The sequence below is a fragment of the Malurus melanocephalus genome, unplaced genomic scaffold (assembly GCF_030028575.1).
Source record: "Malurus melanocephalus ecotype Western Australia unplaced genomic scaffold, MMel_1.1 scaffold_411, whole genome shotgun sequence".
NCBI lineage: Eukaryota > Metazoa > Chordata > Aves > Passeriformes > Maluridae > Malurus > Malurus melanocephalus.
The window spans coordinates 575195-596967 of record NW_026623643.1 but is presented as its reverse complement, the minus strand read 5'-3'; the positions used below and the strand labels follow the sequence as shown (position 1 = coordinate 596967).

The window sequence follows — 21773 nt, the reverse complement described above, 5'->3', positions numbered from 1 at the left end:
CGGAGCTGCCGTGGTCCCGAACGCGCCGGGCCGCCCACCCGGCCCCGGCAGCTTGAGGGAAGGAGGGAGGCGTGCGTATCTCGATTCTGAGGACGCATGAGCGCGCTGCGCATCGGGCTCCGGAAGGCGAGCGCCGGGGGTGCTCCGCGGGCGGCCGGGGCAGCTCCAGCGGCGCAGGAGCCCAGAGCCGGGCCCGCTCCCGCAGGTAACGCTGRCCCCGGGCGCGGCGCGGGGGCTGCAGAGGCGGCGGGGCGGCGCCATTTTGCAGCCCGGCGCATCGGGCGGGCGCTGCCGCTGTCTTTGGCTCTGGAGCGCGGGCCCGGTGTGACGGGAACCCCYCTGAGCCTGCCTGGCCGGCTCGGGCTGAGGCACAGGGCTCGGCGCCGTCCCTGGTGGGTGCGGGTCCGGGCTGTGTTCGCCGAGCAGCTCAGGGAGGGACATCTCGCTGCTGCCGGGTGTGCAGGAAGCCTGGTCCGGCGCGGAACCGCGCTCMATTTGCGGTCGGGCTGTGAGGAGGCGTGGGCCCGCAGGTCTCACCTCCGGCAGTCACGGTGCCCGAGCTCGGTGGGGCTCACATAAAGAAAGCCCATACCGGGAGTGCCGGTGCAGTCCCGCCGTGCTCTGCCCGTGGAGTGTCAGGCCGGCCCTCACGTTCTCCTGAGGGGCTGAGGCCAAAGCGCCGAGCCGGGCTGGGCCGGGCCGGGTCTGAGCGCTGAGCCGGCGGTTCGGAGGATGAGTACCCCCGTGGTGCCCTGCAAAGAACGATGTGCGGTTTCCTCCGTGCTTCGTTCAGCTRCCAGAGTAGCCTCTTTCTGTACGGTACCCCGTGGAACGCAGCTTCACTCAGRTTTGAACAGGAGGAGAAATCCTGTGTGACCATCAGCTATGGCCTGGTTAGCGTACAGAGGCATTTTCTGACCTAATCACTAGGGCGATGAAAAATGTTAAACTGCAGTTGCTTTCTGAAACAATTCACAGCTTTGAATGATACTGTCTGGATTACAGAAGCTTTACGTTGTCTTAAGCTGTGAACCACAATTGGTTTAGTTTGCAAGATAATGGGGTTATGCCAGATCACATTATGCTTCTGTTTAATCTGCTTTGACCCCATGGAGAGCATCAGTTCAGTTTATTTAGCACTTTCCAAATATTAACAGTCCTTTTCCTAGGTGAGAAAGGTGCTTCAAGCCTCGGTCTTGGAAGCAGTTGAGCAAGGATGTATGTGAAAAATTAATTATGGTTTAGGTAGATACTTATAAAGAGGGAAAGTGTATTTAAGCCTATTCATACTACAAGTTGGGGGACAGATTCCTGGTTTCATCTTGCAAAATATCACACACTTGGGCTGATTTTAACATCTTCGAGAGCCAGCCCTGGGTATGGAATGCCTTTCATTCTAGAGTGTTCATTCCAGTCAGCCCTGTGTAACGGATTTTTACAGAGCATGGAAAATGCCTCTAGGGGAAGCCTCCATTTTGATTGCTCTGCCTAACTCGACTAATTCCGATGCTCCTGAGTTTGCTGTCAGGTTTTAAAGATGYKAAAATGTGTGTTTTCCASATTTCTGTGGGGGCTGCTTTTTCAYTAAGAATCTGGAAGATAACTTGGCCTTTTGTGGGGTTTGGTGCTAAGTAGGAAGCACACATTGTTGCCAAGATAAAGCATACAATTAAAGTTCTCTTTTCTTAATAATTTGAGAAGATTTAAATATGTGTCAAATGAAATGGCATAGTCAAGGAACCAAAGCAGCTGAATGAATTGTCGATACATTTGTCATGACATGTGTGTGTGTGGGGGTGAAATGTTTATTTCTTCTAAGCAGTAGGTCATRAAGRGTGTTTAAATAAAGGTATAATATAKATGAWACACTGGAGTAWTATCCATGGATTAGAGTGAAACTTCAACACTCAGTTCATTTACTTAGAGAACTACATGTTTTGATGCCCAAGTRGATTAATTAATCACAGTGCTGGAAAATGTGGAATATAAAACACAGGTGACTGATGAGCTTAGTATTTCACTATGTTGTAGRGAAACTCAGGAATCTAGAAAGTGCTGGATAGGTATATGCTAATGTGCCATGCAGTACTGTGATATTTTCAGGCAGCTAGCMAAAAAAAATTGAATTGGAAGGCCGTCAAACTTGTTTCATACAATCAAAATACTGGAGACTTATCCACACACAGAAACACGAGGAGCATCCTTTATTGTATTTAGCAAAGAGTTGGAGAAGGTGTGCTTTGTGTGTGGAGAAGGAAGTTGATGTAAATATTARTCCAGTGAATTTTATAAGCATGAACAAGACTGTAAGTGCCCTGAAACAAGATTTCATCCTAGCCTGGCAATTATAAGCATAGATTCAGTTGTGGTTCCTGGCATTTTTGTGTGGGTTTTTTTTTTTTTTTCCTTTTTTATTGCTCTGGAGTAATTTGCTCTCAGTGACAAAAGAAATCTGTAACAGAAGTATCTAAAGAAATTTCTGAGCCCTATTTTTTGTAACATCCTTAGTACCGGTGACCAAGGTTGGTAGAGTGACAGTCTTGGTAGCTTTAATGAGCTGCATATAACTGTAGCATGGTCTTCATCAGAATTCTAGGGACGTGTAAATTCTTTGAGATGTGCTCTTAGGAAGCCCCAGAACATCTTGTCATGTGGCATCTTCCTGCRTGCTCTATTTCTGCATATGATATTTTTCAGTGCTTTTAAACATACTTTCTTTTCTGTGTTTTCAGACTATTATTTAGAGCTGTTAAAACTGTCTATCCTGAGAGATACTCTCTTCAGCATCAGCTTTAGCCAAGATACAATATGGTTATTATATAACCTAGGTTTTTGCATTTTGTTGCTTGCGTAGCAGAATGACTGCAGAGCTCTGCTTGATTCCRGTTAAACTGAAAACTTGAGAGGAAGAGGTACTGGGAATTTGCTGTTTTTACATGCTTGACATTTTTCTCACGTGCTTGAGCTTAGGTATTATGTTTGCTCATTTCAGGACTGCCTCTGAATCGCAGTCCAGAAAGAAGAAACAATCCTGTTGGTTAAAGTTGAACATTTGTCTGTAAGATTAAGRACAGAGCCATGCCAGTGCTTTCGGAAGACTCAGGTAACTAAATCTGCATGCTTTCAACAGACTGAAATCTTACCATATGTATTTCACACAGAAAGTTAACTCAAATTGGAGTAAAATACGATAGAATTAAGATAATTCAACTACAGTTTTTTAGTAATTWTCTACAAGAAGGAAGGTGGAGTGTAAAAGGTGAAAATTAATATTAAGTTTGTCAGGAAACAGTTTACTAAGAACCGTGGAGCACCTGAATATATTCTGATAGGCTCCTGCAGRCAAACATGGACCTCTCAGTGTAACAGTGCTTGTTAGATCAGCCCATATATGGCTGCTGCTTGCTGTGTCACTTTTTAATATTTTCTGAACAGGAGTTAGTAAACGTTGTCAATATTCTTCCTTTTAATTTAAAGTAACAGTGACTTCATTCAAGACTCCTTTACTGGCTTCTCCAGTATGCTGCCCAGGGTGAAATCATAGATATGAAATGATACTTAACATTAGAGCAGAAATGAGTTTGAGTCTTCTGGATCAAAACTTTAAGGTTCATGGAGAGAATGGCCACAAGAATAGTGGTTATTCCTCCCCCCCTTTTTTTTTTTTTCTTATTTTATTTTGGTCTTGTATTTCCAGACATGGTTTACCAGCATTTATCTGGCCCTGTGCATTGCAAAAATTTGGATATGGATGATTTAAACACTTTTTAGAAAACTAGCCACAAGCTTTAGCTCCACCACAATAGAAACTGCACCAGTCCTTTCTTCCTCTGGTCAGACCTGGCTTCTTACAGGTGCCTCAGGGGTAGAAAGGGCAGAATAAMACCTGTAAGCAAAGTTGCTGGGGAAGTAGAGCTGATACCTGTGCAACAAAGGAGATCCTTCAGTCATTTTGAGAATCTGCTGTGGCACTGAAAATTCAAAGTTTGTAAGAGGGCTAGTTGTTCTGGAAACAAATGGTAATAAACATGAAGTGGGTGACCAAAGATAATGTTTTTTAAAATATATATTGCTTTGTTAGCGTTTGCCTTAATGTGATGCTATGTTTGCCACTCACAAAGGGAGCATTGCAAAATGAGTGGTAGATAAACACAGATCTCTCTACAAACCTGCTGCTCACCAATGTGGTAGAGAAATGTAGAGACTGGTTAAATCTGCAGTGGAAGGTCCRGTGAGAAATGCTGTGTTCAATGGGTTTTTTTTTCTGTCCTGAATTTAGGGTTGCATGAAACTTTGGCCCTTTTGACRTCTCAGCTAAGACCTGACTCAAATCATAAAGAGGAAATGGGATTCCTTAGGGATGTCTTCAGTGAAAGGAGTCTCAGCTACCTGATGAAGGTAAAAGTTTACATTTATGTATGGAGGTTTTCCTTACAGTTTACTTTTTCTCTGTTCCCTTGATTTATCAATCATTTACTTTTCCAAAGGTTTTTTCTTTTAAGAATTCTGTACTGACCATAGCATATATGTGTTTAAGCACAAACATTAATAATGTTTGACAACTAGCATATTTTGTTCAGAAATAAATTTTTCTGCTCTTCTTGCTAAAATGTAGATACAGTGCCCATAGCTAAATAGTAGTGTCAAATGGCTTCATTTTTYCCCTTATGCTTCTAAAATCTTACAAGATTTTCTGACTGTCTAAAACTACCATGAGCAAAAAGAAAACTAAAATGCTCCTAAACAAAATAAAAATAATCCCAAGAGATTATTTTTCTGACATGTCTCAGATARATTATGTTCCTTAAATAGAAAAACATTCCAGTGTAGGTATATGTAGAAAGTTTTGTATCTCTCTGTAGAAATATCCCTGAATAATCTTTTTTCAGATTCATGAAAAACTCCGTCATTATGAAAGACAGAGTCCAACTCCTGTTTTACATAGTGCAGCAGGATTAGTTGAAGATGTGAGTAAAAMTTTTTGTCTCATAATTTTCCTGTTATTTAAGCCTGCTTTTCTAACAAATGAAAACTTTTGCAATTGTGTTATATGTGAATATATTTCTCATCTTCCCCTTTGTAATCTGTTGGCCAACCAAGGAAATGAGAGCTCAAAAATACCAAGCCATTAAATTTCTAGGGAAGATGGACACATTCAGTTAGAAAAAAAGGAGATTGTTAATGGCCTTCATAAGGGGGAGGCTGCAAAAAGCATTCARTCCTTTCTTGGCAATAGGCTATCCCAGCTGAGTATTAAAACCATTACAGCCCAGGCAGCATTGCTGTTGTCATAGATTGGTTTGGGTTGGAGGGACCCTGAAAGGTGATCTCGTCCAAACCAGGCAGCCCCAGGCACGCTCACCTTCCACTGGATCAGATAGTTTAAAGTCCTGTCTGATTTTGAGTATTTCCAATGGTGGGGCATCCAAAAACTCTCTGAGCAACCTTGTTCCCAGCATCCTACCATGCAGATCTTCTAACATCTCACCACCTTCATCATTAAAAAGAATTCTTCCATAYATCCAATCTAAATCTGCTCTCTTTCAGTKTAAAACTTCTGYCCTGTGTCCTRTCACTACAGGCCTTGGTAAAGACCTTTTCTCTTTCTTGTAAAACCTCCTTCATACACTGAATGACARCAGTAAGGTCTCCCCAAAGCCTCTCCTCTCCAAGCTGAGYAATCCCAATTGTCTCATCCTTTCCTCATAGAGATGTTCCAGCCCTCTGAGCATTTTTGTCATTCTCCTGTGGTCTGTGTCCTGGGGACTCTGTGCTGGACACTGTTCTCTAGGTGAGAGGTCTCAGGAGAGCAGTAGAGGGAGAGAACAGCCTCCCTTGCCCTGCTGGCCCTGCTTCTCCTTGTGCAGTCTGGGACACAGTTGTCTTTCTCGACTGCAAGCACACATTGCCATCGTGGATCTGATTTTTCATCCACCAGTATCCTTAAGTCATTCTCCACAGGGCTGCTCTCAGTCAGTTCATACTCCAGTCTGTTCACAGAGCACAGTGGTGTCTTAGATTTGTGTGTAACACGATGCCATGTGCCTGAAAACATGAAATTTGCACTGCATTTGGTGCTCTTTACATGTGCCTAGTCTCTGCCATAATGTAGGAGAGGGGGTGGAAGGTTTGGGATCTGGAATCTGTTCYTCTCAAAGTCAGGAGACCCCCATACCCCACCTTCACATGCAGCATACCCCCCCTCCCTTTTTCCCACTGTGCCACCTCCACAAAAGTTTTGGTATTGCTGCCTGTCAAGTCATACAAAATCTCCATCTTCAGAATAGCAGGGAAGCTYTTTATAGGACAATATGACTTCCCTATTTAGAACCCTTAACAGGGTAAGGAAATAAATCTCTTTTACCTTAAACCATTTTCCCTTCCTACTCCCTCCTGTGCTTTCTCTCTCCTCCCACCCAATCAGCCCAGTGCCTCCATTATTTCTCTAATTTTTTGTTAAGGAGGCCTGAGACTCCAGGGCATATTTTGATATTCAGGTTTTGCAGGGGAACCAGGAAAGTTATGTTGCATGTTCCACCCAGGTAATATTACATGATTGCAAAAAGGTTTAAAGTCTTCTGTTGAATAATACAAGCACGAGAGTGTTGTTCACCTGACATTTACATATTCCATACAGAATTTAAACTTTCAGAACTCACTCCTGAAATATTGATAGAATAACTCTTAGAATGTATGTTTAGGGATTATRATTCTGATTCCTAATGGTGTCTTTGGAATTAGCTTTTAAAAATAGCTGAAGAGGCTTTGGTTTCTTTCAGGTTTCATGCACTGTGAACTGGGATCAGTTTTGATCTGTGCACACTGTTTTGATGAATGATAGATGTTAGCAAACACTCAACAGAACTGTAAATGCATGATCSTGTTTGGTGGACTCCTTTAATTTTGAGGTTGTAAATTTTTGTTTTAAAGGTAATAGAAGAGTTGCAGACAGCACCAGTGAATAATGAAGAAAAAGAGCTACTTCAGCTGTTGTCAACACCACATCTCAGGGTAAAAAACACATTGGAGACCTTAATGAAACTCCTTTGCAGGATTGCAATAGAACATTTTGTAACAGAAGAGTTATATTGAAGCATCCCTAGGAGAAAATAAAAACCTGTTACAAACTAGTTCTGTTYCACTGGGATTTCCTGCATGGACTTTAGGATGTGAAGGAAATTGAAAAGAGACAGCATCAGCCTTTCCTACAATATGCACCATGCTGTCTTCCATTCCTCCCTTCCTGTTTTCTGAGGGACCAGAAAAGAAAAGGATAACTTTTTGCTTTTTATAGTCCACTTTAGTTTTTTTATTTAGTCTGAGCTTTGTTGTTGCCTTGAGTTATTTTAAATATTTATGTATACAAGTATATAGTTTACATGATGGGTAAGATAATTGCTAAATCTTTTTTTGGAGGATTTGTTGTGAGAGTGGAAAGGGGGAGGTTTAAGTTTGCTGTAAGACTGGAAACCTGAGACCTGGGAATTGTAGTATTACTCAATTACATGACTGGTTTTTATTTCCTTTATGCAGGCAATGCTTGTGGTGCATGACACTGTAGCACAGAAGAACTTTGACCCAGCTCTTCCACCTCTACCTGATAACTTTGATGATGATTTTGATGAGGAATCAGTGAAAATTGTTCGGCTAGTGAAAAATAAAGAGCCCTTGGTACATATTAGATAACCCATCTCTTGTCATAAAACTTGATAGTGCAAGAGTGTTACTGTGAGTATGGAGATGTCATCAAATAGCCTTCAAAAACTAGGAGTATTCTGAAGCTAGTAAAATAAAATTTATAAAAATTTGGCAGATGCACCTTCACAGTTTTGGATTTGGGTGCTTTATGGACATGAGTTCATAATGTTACCACAGGAAACATTGTATGTTGAAGCAATTATGCTTATTTTTTAATTTTATTCAATTTTTTAATTAATTATTTTTATACTGTAGCAAATATTCAGTGGCTTAATATATTCACCTGCATGAAAGTCAGTGATGTATGGTAAGAGTCTGTTTGATACCTGTTTGTAAGCATTATATTGTCAAGGTACTAATTTTATACAAATGGAAATGGAAGAATTGATTTCCTGAGAAAAAAAACAGTTGTGTGTTGTGTTGGGAAAGAAATCTGCTTTTTGTGTATCACAGTAGTAGAAGGGAGCAGTGAATGAATTCCTGATCAAAGCTTTGCATTGCCAGCAGAGATAGGAGGAGGAAGAAAAAGTCTAATTACTTGGCTTTTGATGTTTTTGTATATRAAAGTGCTGACTGTGTTGTATAAAGATTACGAAGAAGAGAGAGAGAATTTGTTACTATAGGCTGTTTTGCACACTTGAGTGACTTTGATGACCACAATAATGCAGCAAGTGTAGGCACTTAGCAAAGTCAGCAGAAAGGAAGGTGTGTGCACCTTCCCATAATCACTTGGCATGGACAGAACTTGAATAATGGTGGTAATCATCAAGGAGAAAAAAAAAATCCATAGAATAAACTAATTCCAGTTTAAAAGATATAATAGTGTGCAYGTTATTTCACTGGTTGCTGTATTCAGATCAAATTTCTGACAGTTTTTTGGGTGGGGGGTATGTTTTATTTCAGGGAGCTACCATCAGAAGAGATGAACATACAGGAGCTGTGATTGTAGCAAGGATCATGAGAGGTGGTGCAGCTGATCGCAGTGGTATGATTGCAGTAGTACATTTCTGAAGTTGCATTTGTAAACCTTTATAAAGTTTCCTAAGCATGCACTTAGCTTTTTTGTATTCCATCAGTAATCTGTTAATTTAATTACATAGATTTTTTTTTATTAAAATGGCCGTTAGAAAAAAAATGAAAACAGATGGAAGGAGTAGGTTTGAGCTTTAGAAGAAATCAAAGAATGTTTTTTACTTTTAATCTAGTAGCATGGTTTATTTGATGTATCCAGGGTTGTCTTCTGTTTGCTAAACTGAGAAATTCCTTTATGTCGATTAACGGTAGCTGTATATACAAATACAACCTTTCTTACTGAACTGGATAATCAGACCTAAAACTTCTAAAACCTTTTCATGTCTTGTTTAAAAAACATTTAGTCTAGCATTCTTTCTGGGACTGTGTAGTGTTGATCTGTCAGATGACAGATGTCATTCCTGCCTTTATGGTTAGCAATGTGTCTTCTTATTTTTTAATATGTGGTCACACTCAAAACTATTCCAGTTTTGCATATTTAATACTGATCCAAATAGTGATTATCCAGAGTTCCTTTCTACAATTTGCCTGTCTCTCTCCTTTGAGACTGCTGTATGGAAGGAAATGTGCCATAAGGAATAAAGGCAGGAGATTTGGAGGCACATTTCCAACAAAGGCACTTGGCTAAAAAAYCCATCACTCTGGATGAGGGAGGAGAGGAAATAATGCTGATGACTTATGCTGGACATCAGAGGAGTGCTGCTTTCCAGTCTCTAGACCTATTTTAATTTACTTACCATCTTTTCAGGTCTTGTCCATGTTGGAGATGAACTAAGAGAAGTCAATGGTATTACTGTGCTTCACAAACGACCAGAAGAAATAAGTCAGATTTTGGTCTGCACTGCTTTTCATTTCAAGATCTTTTCTGTCTGGTGATCTAGTAATTACAGTAGATGATGAAATTTAACCATGAGTTTAAAATATAGAGCTAAGAGATGCAATCCCTGCTTGTCTTTGCATTAAGAGTTTTTCTTCTCCCAGTGGATTAGTCTTCTCCTTTTGACTTCAGAAACTGCTGCGAGCTGGATTGGTACCAAGTAAGATACAAATACAAAGTTAACGTGTTGCTCTGTCAAGAACTTCCCTTTAATGCTTTGTTTGTGACAAGCAAACTGCAAATTAGAAGTACATTCSTAGAAGATGGTTCATAGTGTGGGATGTTAGGAAGCTGAAGAAAGTCTTGTCTGTGTGTTCAACAGAGCTGTCAGTCTGTTCTTTACCAGCAGATTCCTGATGACATGAACAAATTCTYGCTTCAAGCTTCTCTAACATGAATACCCACAAATCTGGGTAGAAAGTGGTGTAGCTCTTATGCTTCTTTATCTGTGACTTCCCTCTTGTGGCATAGTTCCCCCTTGCCTTGGTGTTGAATGGAGTTAGGGACACAGGAAGGAGACTGGCAACAGAGAAGACTGGCATAAATTCCATCACCTAATTTCAATTTAGATCAAAATCATCCCAAATAATGACAATGACTGCTTATAACTTGGGGGAGGGGGGAGCAGGGTGTCAAAATCACTTTGGAATAGTGTATAAAGTTTTATTTATGGGGACCTTGGGGTGCTATTCATCTGTCGTGTGTAATTTCTAATCAATCTGTGCCGTGTGAACTAATGCCTGAAGTGTAACACTTCCCTTTTTATTGTTTATTTTTTGAAGATAAGCTACAGATGTCTGTGTTTGCTTTTTAATCTGTGCAGAATTGCAGGCTTCTCTACAACACTGTTAATCTCCTGCAAAATAAGGCATCTAAAATAGATGATAAACCCATTCTAGATTTCTGAAGGACCAAGAAATGCTTTTTAATTTACTGTAACTAACAATTATCATTTACTAGCAAACGTTTCTAGAGTGAAAGTAGGTGTTTATTTTGTAGGTGTTTACCTTTCACTCTAACAAGTTAGCCACTATATGGAGAAGACACAGCAGTATTTTTCAAAGCATCAGTTTAAGATGATTAGTCTGCAAAAATTTAAGTCAGTGTCCTACTAAAAGCCACGGAAATATTTAATGTGCTGTGAACTGTAGCCCAGAAATTAATGCWGTTGCTAAAAGCAAGTGAAGGAATTTTAATGCAGGTCTTAAWATGTTTTAGTGAGATAGTTACTATGCATGTCTCCATGGGCAAGACACTGTTGTGGAGTCATGGAATTTGTGGAGTCTCTGCAATGCAGTTAAAGGGTGGATTAGCTTGTTTTGAGAAGAGGTAGCTGCTGTCTCCTTAACTGGAGCTTGAATAGTCTGCATTGTCTCCTTGTCCTGCTTTCAAAGTAAAAAACCATTTCTGTTTTTCTCAGGCTCARTCTCGAGGGTCGATAACATTAAAAATCATTCCAGCCATCAAAGAAGAAGATCGTCTGAAAGACAGCAAGGTATGCAGCTGAAATCCTGAGGCCCAGATTTAGTSTGACACTTCTGTAAATGCCATCCCTGCTGTTTCACTGGGAGCTGCCACAGACACATAACTGAAYTACAAAGACAGCAGAGTGGTTTCTTGTGCAGTACCCTTTTATTCCATAGAATTACCTGTGTGACATTTCTCTTCTTCATCTTGGCACATGTTCTTTTATAGCATTTCTGAAATCCAGCCTCTTCTTTCTGGTTCATGTAATTAAATTTGGTTCTGCCAGTCTCCTCTTACCATGGCAGCTGCAATCTGTCCATTATCTTTGGGCATTTTGCCACCTGCCTGAGTGAAAATGGACCRTGAAAATGGACCTATATCCAAACAGAGCTGCATTCATCATGTGACCCCATCAGCCCACCTCGTCTGCCCTCCTTGATCAGCAATAATTTACTGCTCAGCTGGTCCCTTGGAAGAGTCCTCTGTCACTCTGTCTGCTTCCTTGCTTTTAGTTGCTGAATTTTTCCTTGAAGCCCACCAGTCTAAAGTGGTTCTATTGTTATGTGTTAAATAACAGTGTTAAATGTGTTAAGGAACATTTTAAGGACAGTCTTTACAATTGGGCAACTTTGCCATAAATCCATTTTTATTTTTTTCTCCCTCCCTTTATTWCTTCTCAGCCATTTCTATATTGCATTTTGTCCCTAATGTAGATTGTGATCTGTGTTTCTTGGGACTTTGATCATTTGAGTCTCATGCTCCACAATGCCCATATATAATGACTTTGTCTGTGCTGGAAAGTGAAGTAATTTTTCTGCATAAATCAGTCAAAATACAGATGCAGCTTGCTAGGTGTCTGTATTTTTGAGTGCTTGAAGGAGGGATAAAGTGTATTTATAGTTACCAATGTTAGCATTGGGGAAAGCCTTTTAAAGGCAGTTTAAAATTGCAGATTGGACATGAAGAAATGACATATTAACTTTCTTTTAAAGGTGTTCATGAGGGCACTTTTCTGCTATAATCCCAAAGAAGACAGAGCCATTCCCTGCCAGGAAGCTGGGCTGCCATTTAAGAGGAGACACGTGCTAGAAGTTGTAAGCCAAGATGATCCCACGTGGTGGCAAGCCAAGCGTGTTGGGGATACCAACCTCAGAGCAGGCTTGATCCCCTCAAAACAGTTCCAAGAAAGGTTTGTCAGCAAAGATTACAGACTTTTAATTTTTTTCATCTGTACATAGCATCACATTGATTTTATGCTGGGTTTTTTTCACAGGAAATGAAGGGTATGGTCATGCCAGGGTAAATACAGCTGCTTAGAGGAAAGTGCTGAAAAGCTCCATCTTCTCTGATTATATCATAAACTTCCTAGCCTGATTTGGATTGTTTGCTATTGGCTTCATGCTTTGTAGCATAAGGACAGAAGCACTTGCTAAACAAACACGTGTGAAATGAAACGTGGAATATCAGTMTCTTAACCCTCTTGGCTTATGTGAAAAGCTGTTTCACAGCCTTGTACTTCCACAGATTTATTGTAGTTATTTTGAATTTATGCATACTCTATTCTTACATTTTCACACACACTGGGTAATTTGGTTTATTTGCCAGTAAATAACAAAAAACTTCCAATTGATCTGGGAGCAGTGGATAATTCCTATGTATGCATAGCTGCAATGACTGTTTTGGACTGTTTTGGTTATCTACTTAATGTTGCAAAAATATCATGTGGGCAAAAGGGAACTAGAAAAAAATTGGATTGATGAACTATTGATCTCTATGCTCTGATACATGAAAGCATAAAATGTTTTAGAATCTTCTCTCACTCCCTTACCAGTAACAATCTGGGACTGTCAGTTTTAAAGAAAGTTTTTAAAACAGTTGAATCAGAGACATTGTAAATCTTTTAAGAAAAAGCACAATTTCAGTCTTTATTTTCAATGCTATGTATATAACATGCTATAAATTCTCTAAAATTCTGAGTTTACATATCTAAAACATGATTATTTTCTATTTAGACGATTGACTTACAGAAAAGCAACAGGCACTCTGCAGAATGCCAGAACTCTGAAGAAACCATTATGTAAGTCTGTTCTGTTCTTTCAGTGATGATTTGATTGATAATAAGTTCTCAGTGTTTTTCTCTTACTTCAATAATGMTGTGTTTGATGAGTGTGCCACTGATTGATATTTTAAATACAATCTGCCATTGACTGATATGCATGGACACAAGCTGCCACAGGGGAGGATTTGGGGTTGAGCTTTAGTCAGTGTTGCTAATGTCTGTTGTTTTCAAAAAACACAGCTGTCCCTCTCTTCCTGCTCTCAAGAACAGGCTTCACAGATTTAGATGCCTCAAAATTTGCTAGTGTTCACACTTTTTCAATGGTTTGAAACTTGAAAGCTGCAAAAATAACTTAATGCAGACTTGTCAAAATTCTTAAGTTTCATAATTGCATGAAACTACTCTAAACTTGTATGAAAATAAARTGTAGCTTTAAGGAGGATAAAAATCACTGCAGCTGCATTTACRATCTGTATTTCAGGCTTAATGTTACAGAGCTGGTGTTCAGTAAATTTCAGATTCTTGTTTATAGCTCTGAAGTTCCTGTCACTGAATTACTCCCAAAAAACCCCACTRCTTGGGATGAAATTACTAGCAGGTGATGAAAAGTAGAAGCACTTTAWCCCAAAATGTGTTTCTGTTGCTCTTGGGTACTTCAGCACAGGGGTTATTGCTGTGGGGGGAAGCCCTGGGACTGTGTGAAGCCAGACAAGGAATCTGGGAATTGTCCCTCTTGAGTAATACATGTGAATTCCTGCCCATATTGCATGGCACTGGTCATGATGAAATGCAGGTATTCTTGTGCTGCAAGGAGGGAAATGCTCAATCAAATTATAAAGTAGCATTACTGATTGAAAAAGAAGCTTTTCCAAATTGGTTTCCATTGCATTCAAATTAGGAGGCATGTAATGAGGATTGCTGCTTAAGCTTTATCTCAGATGCTTTCAACAGCTAAGCTGCTAACTGGTTATAATCCTAAATTTCAGCCCAAAATTCTTTAATCRGTTGATAAGGGTATTGTACTGCAGTGCATTTTTAATTATAGGAAAGCCTGTTAAGCAAATCAAACCAGAAGAACCTTCCTTTCCATTTTCTGTAATTTTGCTCAATTATTTGTCCATCTTTTAATATCATAACTCTGCCTTTCATGCTAACTGTAGATGATCAGTCTTCTGACAAAGGTAGGTACTCTCCTAACTCACTTTGTCTCTGAGTATTAACAACCAATGCATTTTCTAAAATACTTGCCATGATTCCAAAGGCAATAGTACATCTGTTATTCCTAGGACTTTTTTTTTATGAGTTATTATTTAAACTAATCTAATTCAGATTGATTACTTCAGTAATGATAATTTCCAMGTTTGCTTCTGATTCAAGAGAAAAGATTGTCTTCTGATAGGTATTTACATATTCTGTAGGTTTCTGAGTGAGGTTCAAAGAGCTGCAAGTTAAATGCAGTCTTTGTATCTGGTATGTTTAAAAAAAAAAGAAATATTGGGATTTAAYATTTTAGGGCACCTGTATCAATCCAAAGTGATTTGTCTTCATTGTTCATTTGGACTGTTTTCTGTGTTATTTTCATTAAAAATGAAAGCACACATTCTGTGTGGGGCTTATGCAGTTTATATGTCCTTATCCCAGACACCTTTCCAAATATCAGGTATTTCCTGTTGAATTCTGTATGCTGTGATGTTTTTGTGAGTACACATTGGTATTGCTTGATTACAGACCTGCATCCAACCATTCATTAAAAAACAAAGCCCTTTCTTGACTGGCACCTTTTGTTAAAGGTTTAAGCTGCACATATTTTTGTTTATGGTTGGGTTTATCCCAGAACCATTCCACCACCACCTTAAAATGAGTAGAATTTTGTAAATATTGCAAGGACACAGATGCCAAAATGTTAACAAAACAGGTATTCTTTCAGGAAGAAGGAGAATTTGGTAATTTTCTTAGGATTGCAGTATATTTTTTGTAGCTATCATGGTTTATTATGCACACATTTAGGAGCCTTGGGGGTGGTTGTAATTTGAGGAGGGATAGGTTGGATTTTTTGAACATATTCAGAATGCATATGACCAAGACATCAAATCTTTATCTTTTTWAAAAAGAATTAATAAGCACTGATAATTTAACTTGGTTAAAATCAAGGGGATTTGAGTTCATCTTTGTCATTTCTGATTCCCTTTTTCAAGCCCAAATGATAATGAAATATCAGAAGAGGCAATTTTCTTACATAATCATACTCATTTATGAAGTTACTCATTTTAAAAAAAGAGCTCTGTGTTTCTAGAGTCTTCTTTCTTACTTAAGCCTGAGTATTRTACTTTAACCAGCAGCACTAATCAAATGTCATGAATCCTGAAAAGCATAAGCTCAGGGAACTGTAAATACCAAGATGTAAAATTCTCTAGTGCAATATCAAAGCCAAGAATTTTTTCAAATATAAACCACTAGCCAAGGCAAGGCAGTAATGTTTATGTTTGAAAAGAGTGTTCAGACAATGTAGGATATAACATTTCTTTCCTTGCCAATGAGTCAGACTTGTATCACACAGATTGTTTAAGATCTCTCTCTCCTCCCTCTCACTCTTCTTTTCTTTGTGCCCCCCACTTCCTTGCTTTTTAATTTACAGAAGACTGTGACTGTGAAGGATATTTCAATGGACATTACATAGGTGAGTAACCAAAATCTCTTACCTCATCCCTAACACACCCACCTCAAAAAAACCCAAAACCAAAATGAAAGCAAAAAAACCCTACCCAAAAACCCCCACCTCCATGTTAAAAAATTAAAACTGGACTATTCATATTAATTTCCCATACATTCATAAASTAGATTATCTCTGTGAAAAGGCATAATTGGACTTGGCATAACCAATTCTTGGCAGTTTGAAGTTAGATGAGGGTGGTTTTATTATAGGTTGGGTGCTTGGTATTCTATCTCATATGCAAACATTTRTTCTATAATATTAGCATATATGCACTGATTTGATTATAAATTAAATTTGTGGGAATAACTTATATTTTAAGATAATAACTTATAGTGAACAAGCTTGAAAATCTGGATCAGTAGAGACATGCCAATATATCTTGTGTTTTTCTGCACAGCTGGTTTACGCAGGAGCTTCAGATTGAGTCGTAAAGAGAAGGAAAACAAYGTGAATGAAGGCAAGCAAGCAGAGCAGGCAGATGCAGCAGAGTTCCTAACATATGAAGAAGTCACAAAGTATCAGCAACAGCCTGGTGAACAGCACAGGCTGGTGGTTTTGATTGGTAAGATGCCCAAAGGGCTCAAAATTTTTCACCTTTCTCCCTCTTCCCTTTTCCTGCACTTCAAGAGGCTTTCTKTAGATGTTTGGTTTGGGAGTTTTGTGGTTCTGTTRGGTTTTTTAAAAGRTTTTTCTGGTTTTTGTCAGAACTCACTCTTTTATTTTAAATCACATTAAAAAACAAAAAAAAAGAGCAAGGAGTCAAACTCACCAAATCCTTCWAAAAATAATGATGCAGGATTATTTCTCATTTTGCTGATTCACTTTGGTTGTTACTTCAGCATTTACTTAGGCTATCAGAACTGTTGATGAAGAGGTAGATGTTAGAATTATCTAACAAGATCTTGCATGCAAATTGAATTCAGTAGACTTACCAGCCTTGTGTTAATCCAGTTTCCCAGGATGCCCTAAAATTCAGGGGTATCTCATAGAACTGATTGCTAAGATTACAGATTTTCTGACTTCATGTCTGCCATATGTTTATCCAACAGCTGTTCCAGGAATTCTTTGTTCCTGATGATGTTCTTCAAAGCAGAATATGACAGAACAGGTCACCAGATCTCTCACRAACTGGTTTCTTCAAGCACACTCCTGAATCATATTATCTGTGTGAAACTGATAGGTTTATTTTCTSCAATATTTCATTTCACACAGAAATTTATCAGTCCCTTTTATTTTTTTTTAGGTTGTTTGGGGGCCAGGTTAAGTGAGCTCAAGCAAAAAGTTGTGTCAGAGAACCCACAGGAATATGGTGTYGCAGTTCCACGTGAGTAAAATTTACTGACTTGTCTGTTTTGTCTTTATTCCATAAATGCTGCCTAATGAATGTAGTGCCATCTGCACAGATAAATGATARTTTGTGTTCTGACTACTGATTGTATCCATATTTCTGAAGTAGTTCAAATYATTTTTCTTGCTGTAATATAATTTTTGCCCTTAATAGGTGAATAAATCATTATGTAACTTGGCACATATGAATTTTGGAATTCTGTCAACTCAGTGGGTTTGCTTTTTGTTTTTAATTGTGTTTTCCTAAGTGGGCAGATTGCATTTTCTCAGTGTCTGTGAAAAAAATGGAAAATTTAAAACGGGAAGAAAAAATGGAGTGTGACTTGCAAAKAGGGCTGGTGTGATAAGCTAGTATCTTAAGAGCCAGCCAAAACATTGKGTGTTTAAAAGAGGGTGATTTTTCTTGAGAATAGCATGTCTTGCYATCCATGTTGTGCCATGTCTTGCTATCCATGTCTTGCTTCCATTCTCTTCTAGATACAACAAGATCAAAGAAAAGTCATGAGAGAGAGGGAGTAGAATACAATTTTGTTTCGAAGCAATCATTTGAGACAGATGTGCAGCAAAACAAGTGAGTTAATTTAAAAATACTGGKATAATTGACTACTTAAAAATACTGCTTGTTAAAACTTCTTATGAATACCAAAATCAGGTGACAAATTGGACTGGCTGTATTTGAAAGATTCAACTAAGTAAAAAGCTCTTTATTGAGTCTGGACTGTTAGAGTGAACTCAAAAATTTAGCTAGAAGCAATTTAGGAATAACACAAGAAGGAGGGTCCTGAGTTAGAATTTAACCCTGTGTAAGTGTTGTGATTGGTCAGAATTGAACCTAGTGGAGGTAACAGATATTTAGCTGGGTGTACTCACTATTCAATGTGATGGGTAAAAACCTTTATTCACAACTCTACTTGAAAATGGGTGGTAGAGTGAACCTGTGGCCATAAAGGACTTTCTGTGATGCTGAGCATGTTTCCTAAAAGTTCAGATTTTGACTTGTCTCCCAAAAGATGGGAGAATTGCAGTCCATTTCCTTGCCAGCTTTGTTCTATTTTCTGTGAAAAATACCCTTTCTTCTTCCCCTTTTGGTCAATAGAGTTGATTAGCTATTAGTGATGTGTGAATAATTGCTACTMAGCAAGGAAGGAAAACAAAAGTGGGAAAAAATTAAATCCATACCCAACCCCCTCGATTTTCTGCCTTTCTCCTCCCTGTTTGACCACTTTGACTTCAGCAAACAGCTATCAAATGTTCTAAGTTAAATATTCTTAATATTTTTTGTAGATGGTATTTAAAAATGTCTTGACTTTTTAGATTTGTGGAACATGGAGAATACAAAGAAAATTTGTATGGTACAAGTCTGGAGGCAATCCGCTCYGTGATGGCCAAAAAGAAGGTTTGCTTGGTGGATGTGGTACCTGAAGTAAGTCCTGCTGCTTGTTTTAAAGAATGCAAATATGATTTACTGTGCTGCCAGCCTTAATAATGGATTTTCACCAGTTGTGACTGCCTGCCCTGCAAGGAACAGTGATGCTCAAATCTGGTTTTTGGCAGTTGGGCTGAGCAGAATGAGGCTTGTGGGAAAGCAGAGCAGTGGTTACAATTCCTGGATGTTTCTTTAGTAGCTCTCACTGTGGAACTTTTCCCTTGCTGTAATCCTTGAAGGATTAACATGTATCACTGTGCCAGCCTGCTCAGGTCCTAGAGAGAATAGTTAGAACAGAGTTGTTTTTTCATTCTAGTTCCCTGTTGCTGTTTTGATTTGAGGCAGTTCAAAGAGGTGTTCTGAAACGAGTAACCTTCCCCTTGACCAATCCCTTCCCCAACCAATCCCTTCTACCAATAAGGAATGAGATATGAATAGATACAAATGAAAAAATAAGTTTACTAACAAAAAGAACACCAACAGGCAAGAGGGAAAAAAAAGAACTGCCAGATATCAAACTCAAAGATACAGTACCAGTTTTTGGGTGCAGACAGATACAGTAAAATCAGGAATCACCCCAGGACACCGGTGTGGTAAGCAGTGCCAGTAGACTTGCTTTTAATACCTCCATACTGGGAGTTAATACTTGAAATTTGGTTCAGGTTTTGTAACTGAGAGACAGCTTTTGTAACTAGGAGAAGACTCATGGTACTACCTCAGATGAATTCCAGTTTGAAAATTTACAGTTTTTGGCTGCTTAAGCAAAGCAAACTGTAACTTTCCCATGAAGTAAAGGTTTTTTTATACTTTCCTCAGCATTTTTKTCATGTCCTTGCTTGTTGGAATCACAGTGCATAGCAAGGCATCTGTGCTGTTAGCTCCATGTACTCTTGTGTGCCAGCCAGGATGCTGGCATAAACCTTTGGTGTGAAGAGCAAAAAATTACTGTAGTCAGGTGTGTAGTACACAGGACTTCACAGTGTGTCAGCCTGTATTAGTGAAATTGTTAAAACCAGTTTATCATTGACATGCAGCAAAAAGAAGTCTGATAACAAAAACCATCTGTTCACAGGCAGTGAAGCACTTGAGGACTCCTGAGTTCAAGCCTTATGTTATCTTTGTGAAGCCTCTCATTTCAGAAAAGAAAAAAAATGTCTTAAAATCTCCCATGTCAGAAGAAATCTCAACCCCCCTCGTAAGTATTATAATTTCTAATCTCTATTTTAAAGTAAGAAGTATTTGGGCTAGCACTTCTGGTACATGAAGGAGCTCCTCTTCCATGACAAGAGTTAAGTGGGGCACYAAGTGGGTCCTGTGCACATAAAGCCATTCAGATGGAACTTTAGGATGGGATTTTTGACTCCTTATAGTTTAAAATTAACATGAAGCCAAGTGCCAGTCTTCCSTATGGATCTGTGTACATCACCAAGGCTGCAGCAGGGGAAGTTAGTACTCMTCTCAGATAAACCAGTAATTATTTTACATTTCTAGTGAGCAGCCCATCAAACCTAGAACAACTGCAAATAGGTGATGTRTAAATCTGAACAGAAATAGAGAGCATAATGACATTACTCTGAGTAACCTGAACTTAAATTTATGTTACAGAACTTAGCTTGGTAAATTTTTGTGTAAGCCCTCAAAATTGCTGAACTTGGGACAGGATATGCAGCATTCCTGTTCAGTTTTTGAGGAGTGTGAGTTCCATTCTTAGGTTAGGCAGCAACTCCAACTACATAAAATGCAGCATCACCATTTCAAGTCCCTCCTGTAACATATTTTTCCCCTTGCATTTGTTTGAACTAGCCTGCTGCTCCTTGATCACAGTTTTAATATCTTCAATACCTTTTCCTCATGGTAGCACCATTTGTTTCGTGTTCTTTCTCAAAGTAATGACTCATTGTACTAATATATTTTAAAATGCTGGGTTACCATGCTGTAAACTTCATACCAACATCTTGTGTTGATCAGCAGGATGAAGAACAGCAGGAAATTATTAATTCAGCAGCATTCATTGAAGAGCAGTATGGCCATTTAATTGACACTGTACTGGTGAAAGAAGATCTCCAGAGTGCATGTAATGAGCTGAAAACTGTRTTAGAGAAACTAAACAAGGATTCATTTTGGGTGCCAGTCAGCTGGGTAAGGTCATAGCTTGTTACCATGTTTAAGGGAAAGACTGTAGAAAAATGTCTTGTAAATAAGTGAATTAGAAATGGGAAGTATGTGGAATTTGCTTCAAAACTGCTGGTCTTATCTAGAAGGCAACATGTAAAGACTTCATGAGGAACAACTGAACAAAGTCACAAACTGACACTGCCTCTCTGACTCAGAATTTTGAATAGCAGCTGTCATTTAGAAGTTGATATTCAGACTAAGCCAGTCCAGTCTTTTACTGATCTTTAGACTGTAAATAGTGCATTTTGTTACAAGGGAGTTTCACAGAGRGTCCCACACTTCCAAAGCATTTTAGTGCTGAGACACTGACAAGGTGGAAGTTTTGTCCTTTGGCCACAATTCTGGTCACAAATKTTGTGGCTGGAGTTAAAACCTCTGAATCAAGTACCCTTTGGGAACAAGCTACTTCAGCTGGGTGGGAAGAGAGTACTTCAGAGAGTGGTTACACCACATCTGGCCAGCAAAACATGCTTCCCTTCACACAGAAGGATGAAYTGCAAATCCTTTCCAATCAGGCACTACAAACGAGGCCAGCTGTAGAAGGGGTTTGTTGATTCCATCCCATTTCCCAGTAGTCCAGGTTGTCTTGCACAGGTGTTACTCTSCTCATCCACAGCTTATGCCCTCTTTCCCAGTCTCTTTCTACTGCCACAGGAAAAATGCTAAACAACCTGTGAGTGTACCTGTATGAATAGCTCATAAAACAGAAAATTTTTATAGTGTACATGAAAACAACTGYATATAGTTCTAAAATAGGACATTTAAGAAGCTTTGTTTCTGCAAAACATCTTTGCTGCCTGATGGGGAAACTGCCTTGACACAATGTAACAGCTCCAAAAAGGGCACTAAAAGGTAGAACCTGAAGTAATAAATAGCTGGGCTACAGGTCAAAAACCATCCTTCCAGCATTTATGACTACTTTTGTTCTAAATCTGGTAAAGGTTTCTAGAGCTTCTGATTGGCCTGAAGGAGAAAACTG

At 39.1% G+C, this 21773-nt stretch overlaps 2 protein-coding genes across 4 annotated transcripts in view; one reads left to right on the top strand and one right to left on the bottom strand.

Moving 5' to 3' along the window:
- The window catches only part of LOC130581445 (G protein-activated inward rectifier potassium channel 1-like), a 10801-nt gene extending 10703 nt beyond the window's left edge, over nucleotides 1-98 (bottom strand). Inside the window, 1 exon segment of the mRNA XM_057379552.1 lies at nucleotides 39-98. Coding sequence (XP_057235535.1) covers nucleotides 39-98 — 60 coding nt within the window.
- Nucleotides 22-21773, top strand: MPP3 (MAGUK p55 scaffold protein 3). 3 transcript variants are annotated; one of them, XM_057379590.1, is made up of 19 exons: nucleotides 22-205; nucleotides 2993-3103; nucleotides 4280-4398; nucleotides 4890-4967; nucleotides 6931-7011; nucleotides 7534-7671; nucleotides 8602-8683; nucleotides 9479-9564; nucleotides 11028-11102; nucleotides 12067-12263; nucleotides 13087-13151; nucleotides 14294-14314; nucleotides 15769-15810; nucleotides 16244-16408; nucleotides 17090-17170; nucleotides 17671-17764; nucleotides 18508-18616; nucleotides 19692-19814; nucleotides 20591-21773. In XM_057379590.1, the coding sequence occupies exons 2-19, from the start codon at nucleotides 3079-3081 to the stop codon at nucleotides 20768-20770; spliced, it is 1761 nt and encodes a 586-aa protein (XP_057235573.1). In that variant the 5' UTR covers nucleotides 22-205; nucleotides 2993-3078; the 3' UTR covers nucleotides 20771-21773. The 3 variants fall into 3 exon arrangements, with proteins under 3 accessions (XP_057235573.1, XP_057235572.1, XP_057235574.1); XM_057379589.1 differs by having other exon boundaries at nucleotides 20588-21773; XM_057379591.1 differs by lacking the exon at nucleotides 14294-14314 and having other exon boundaries at nucleotides 15772-15810; nucleotides 20588-21773.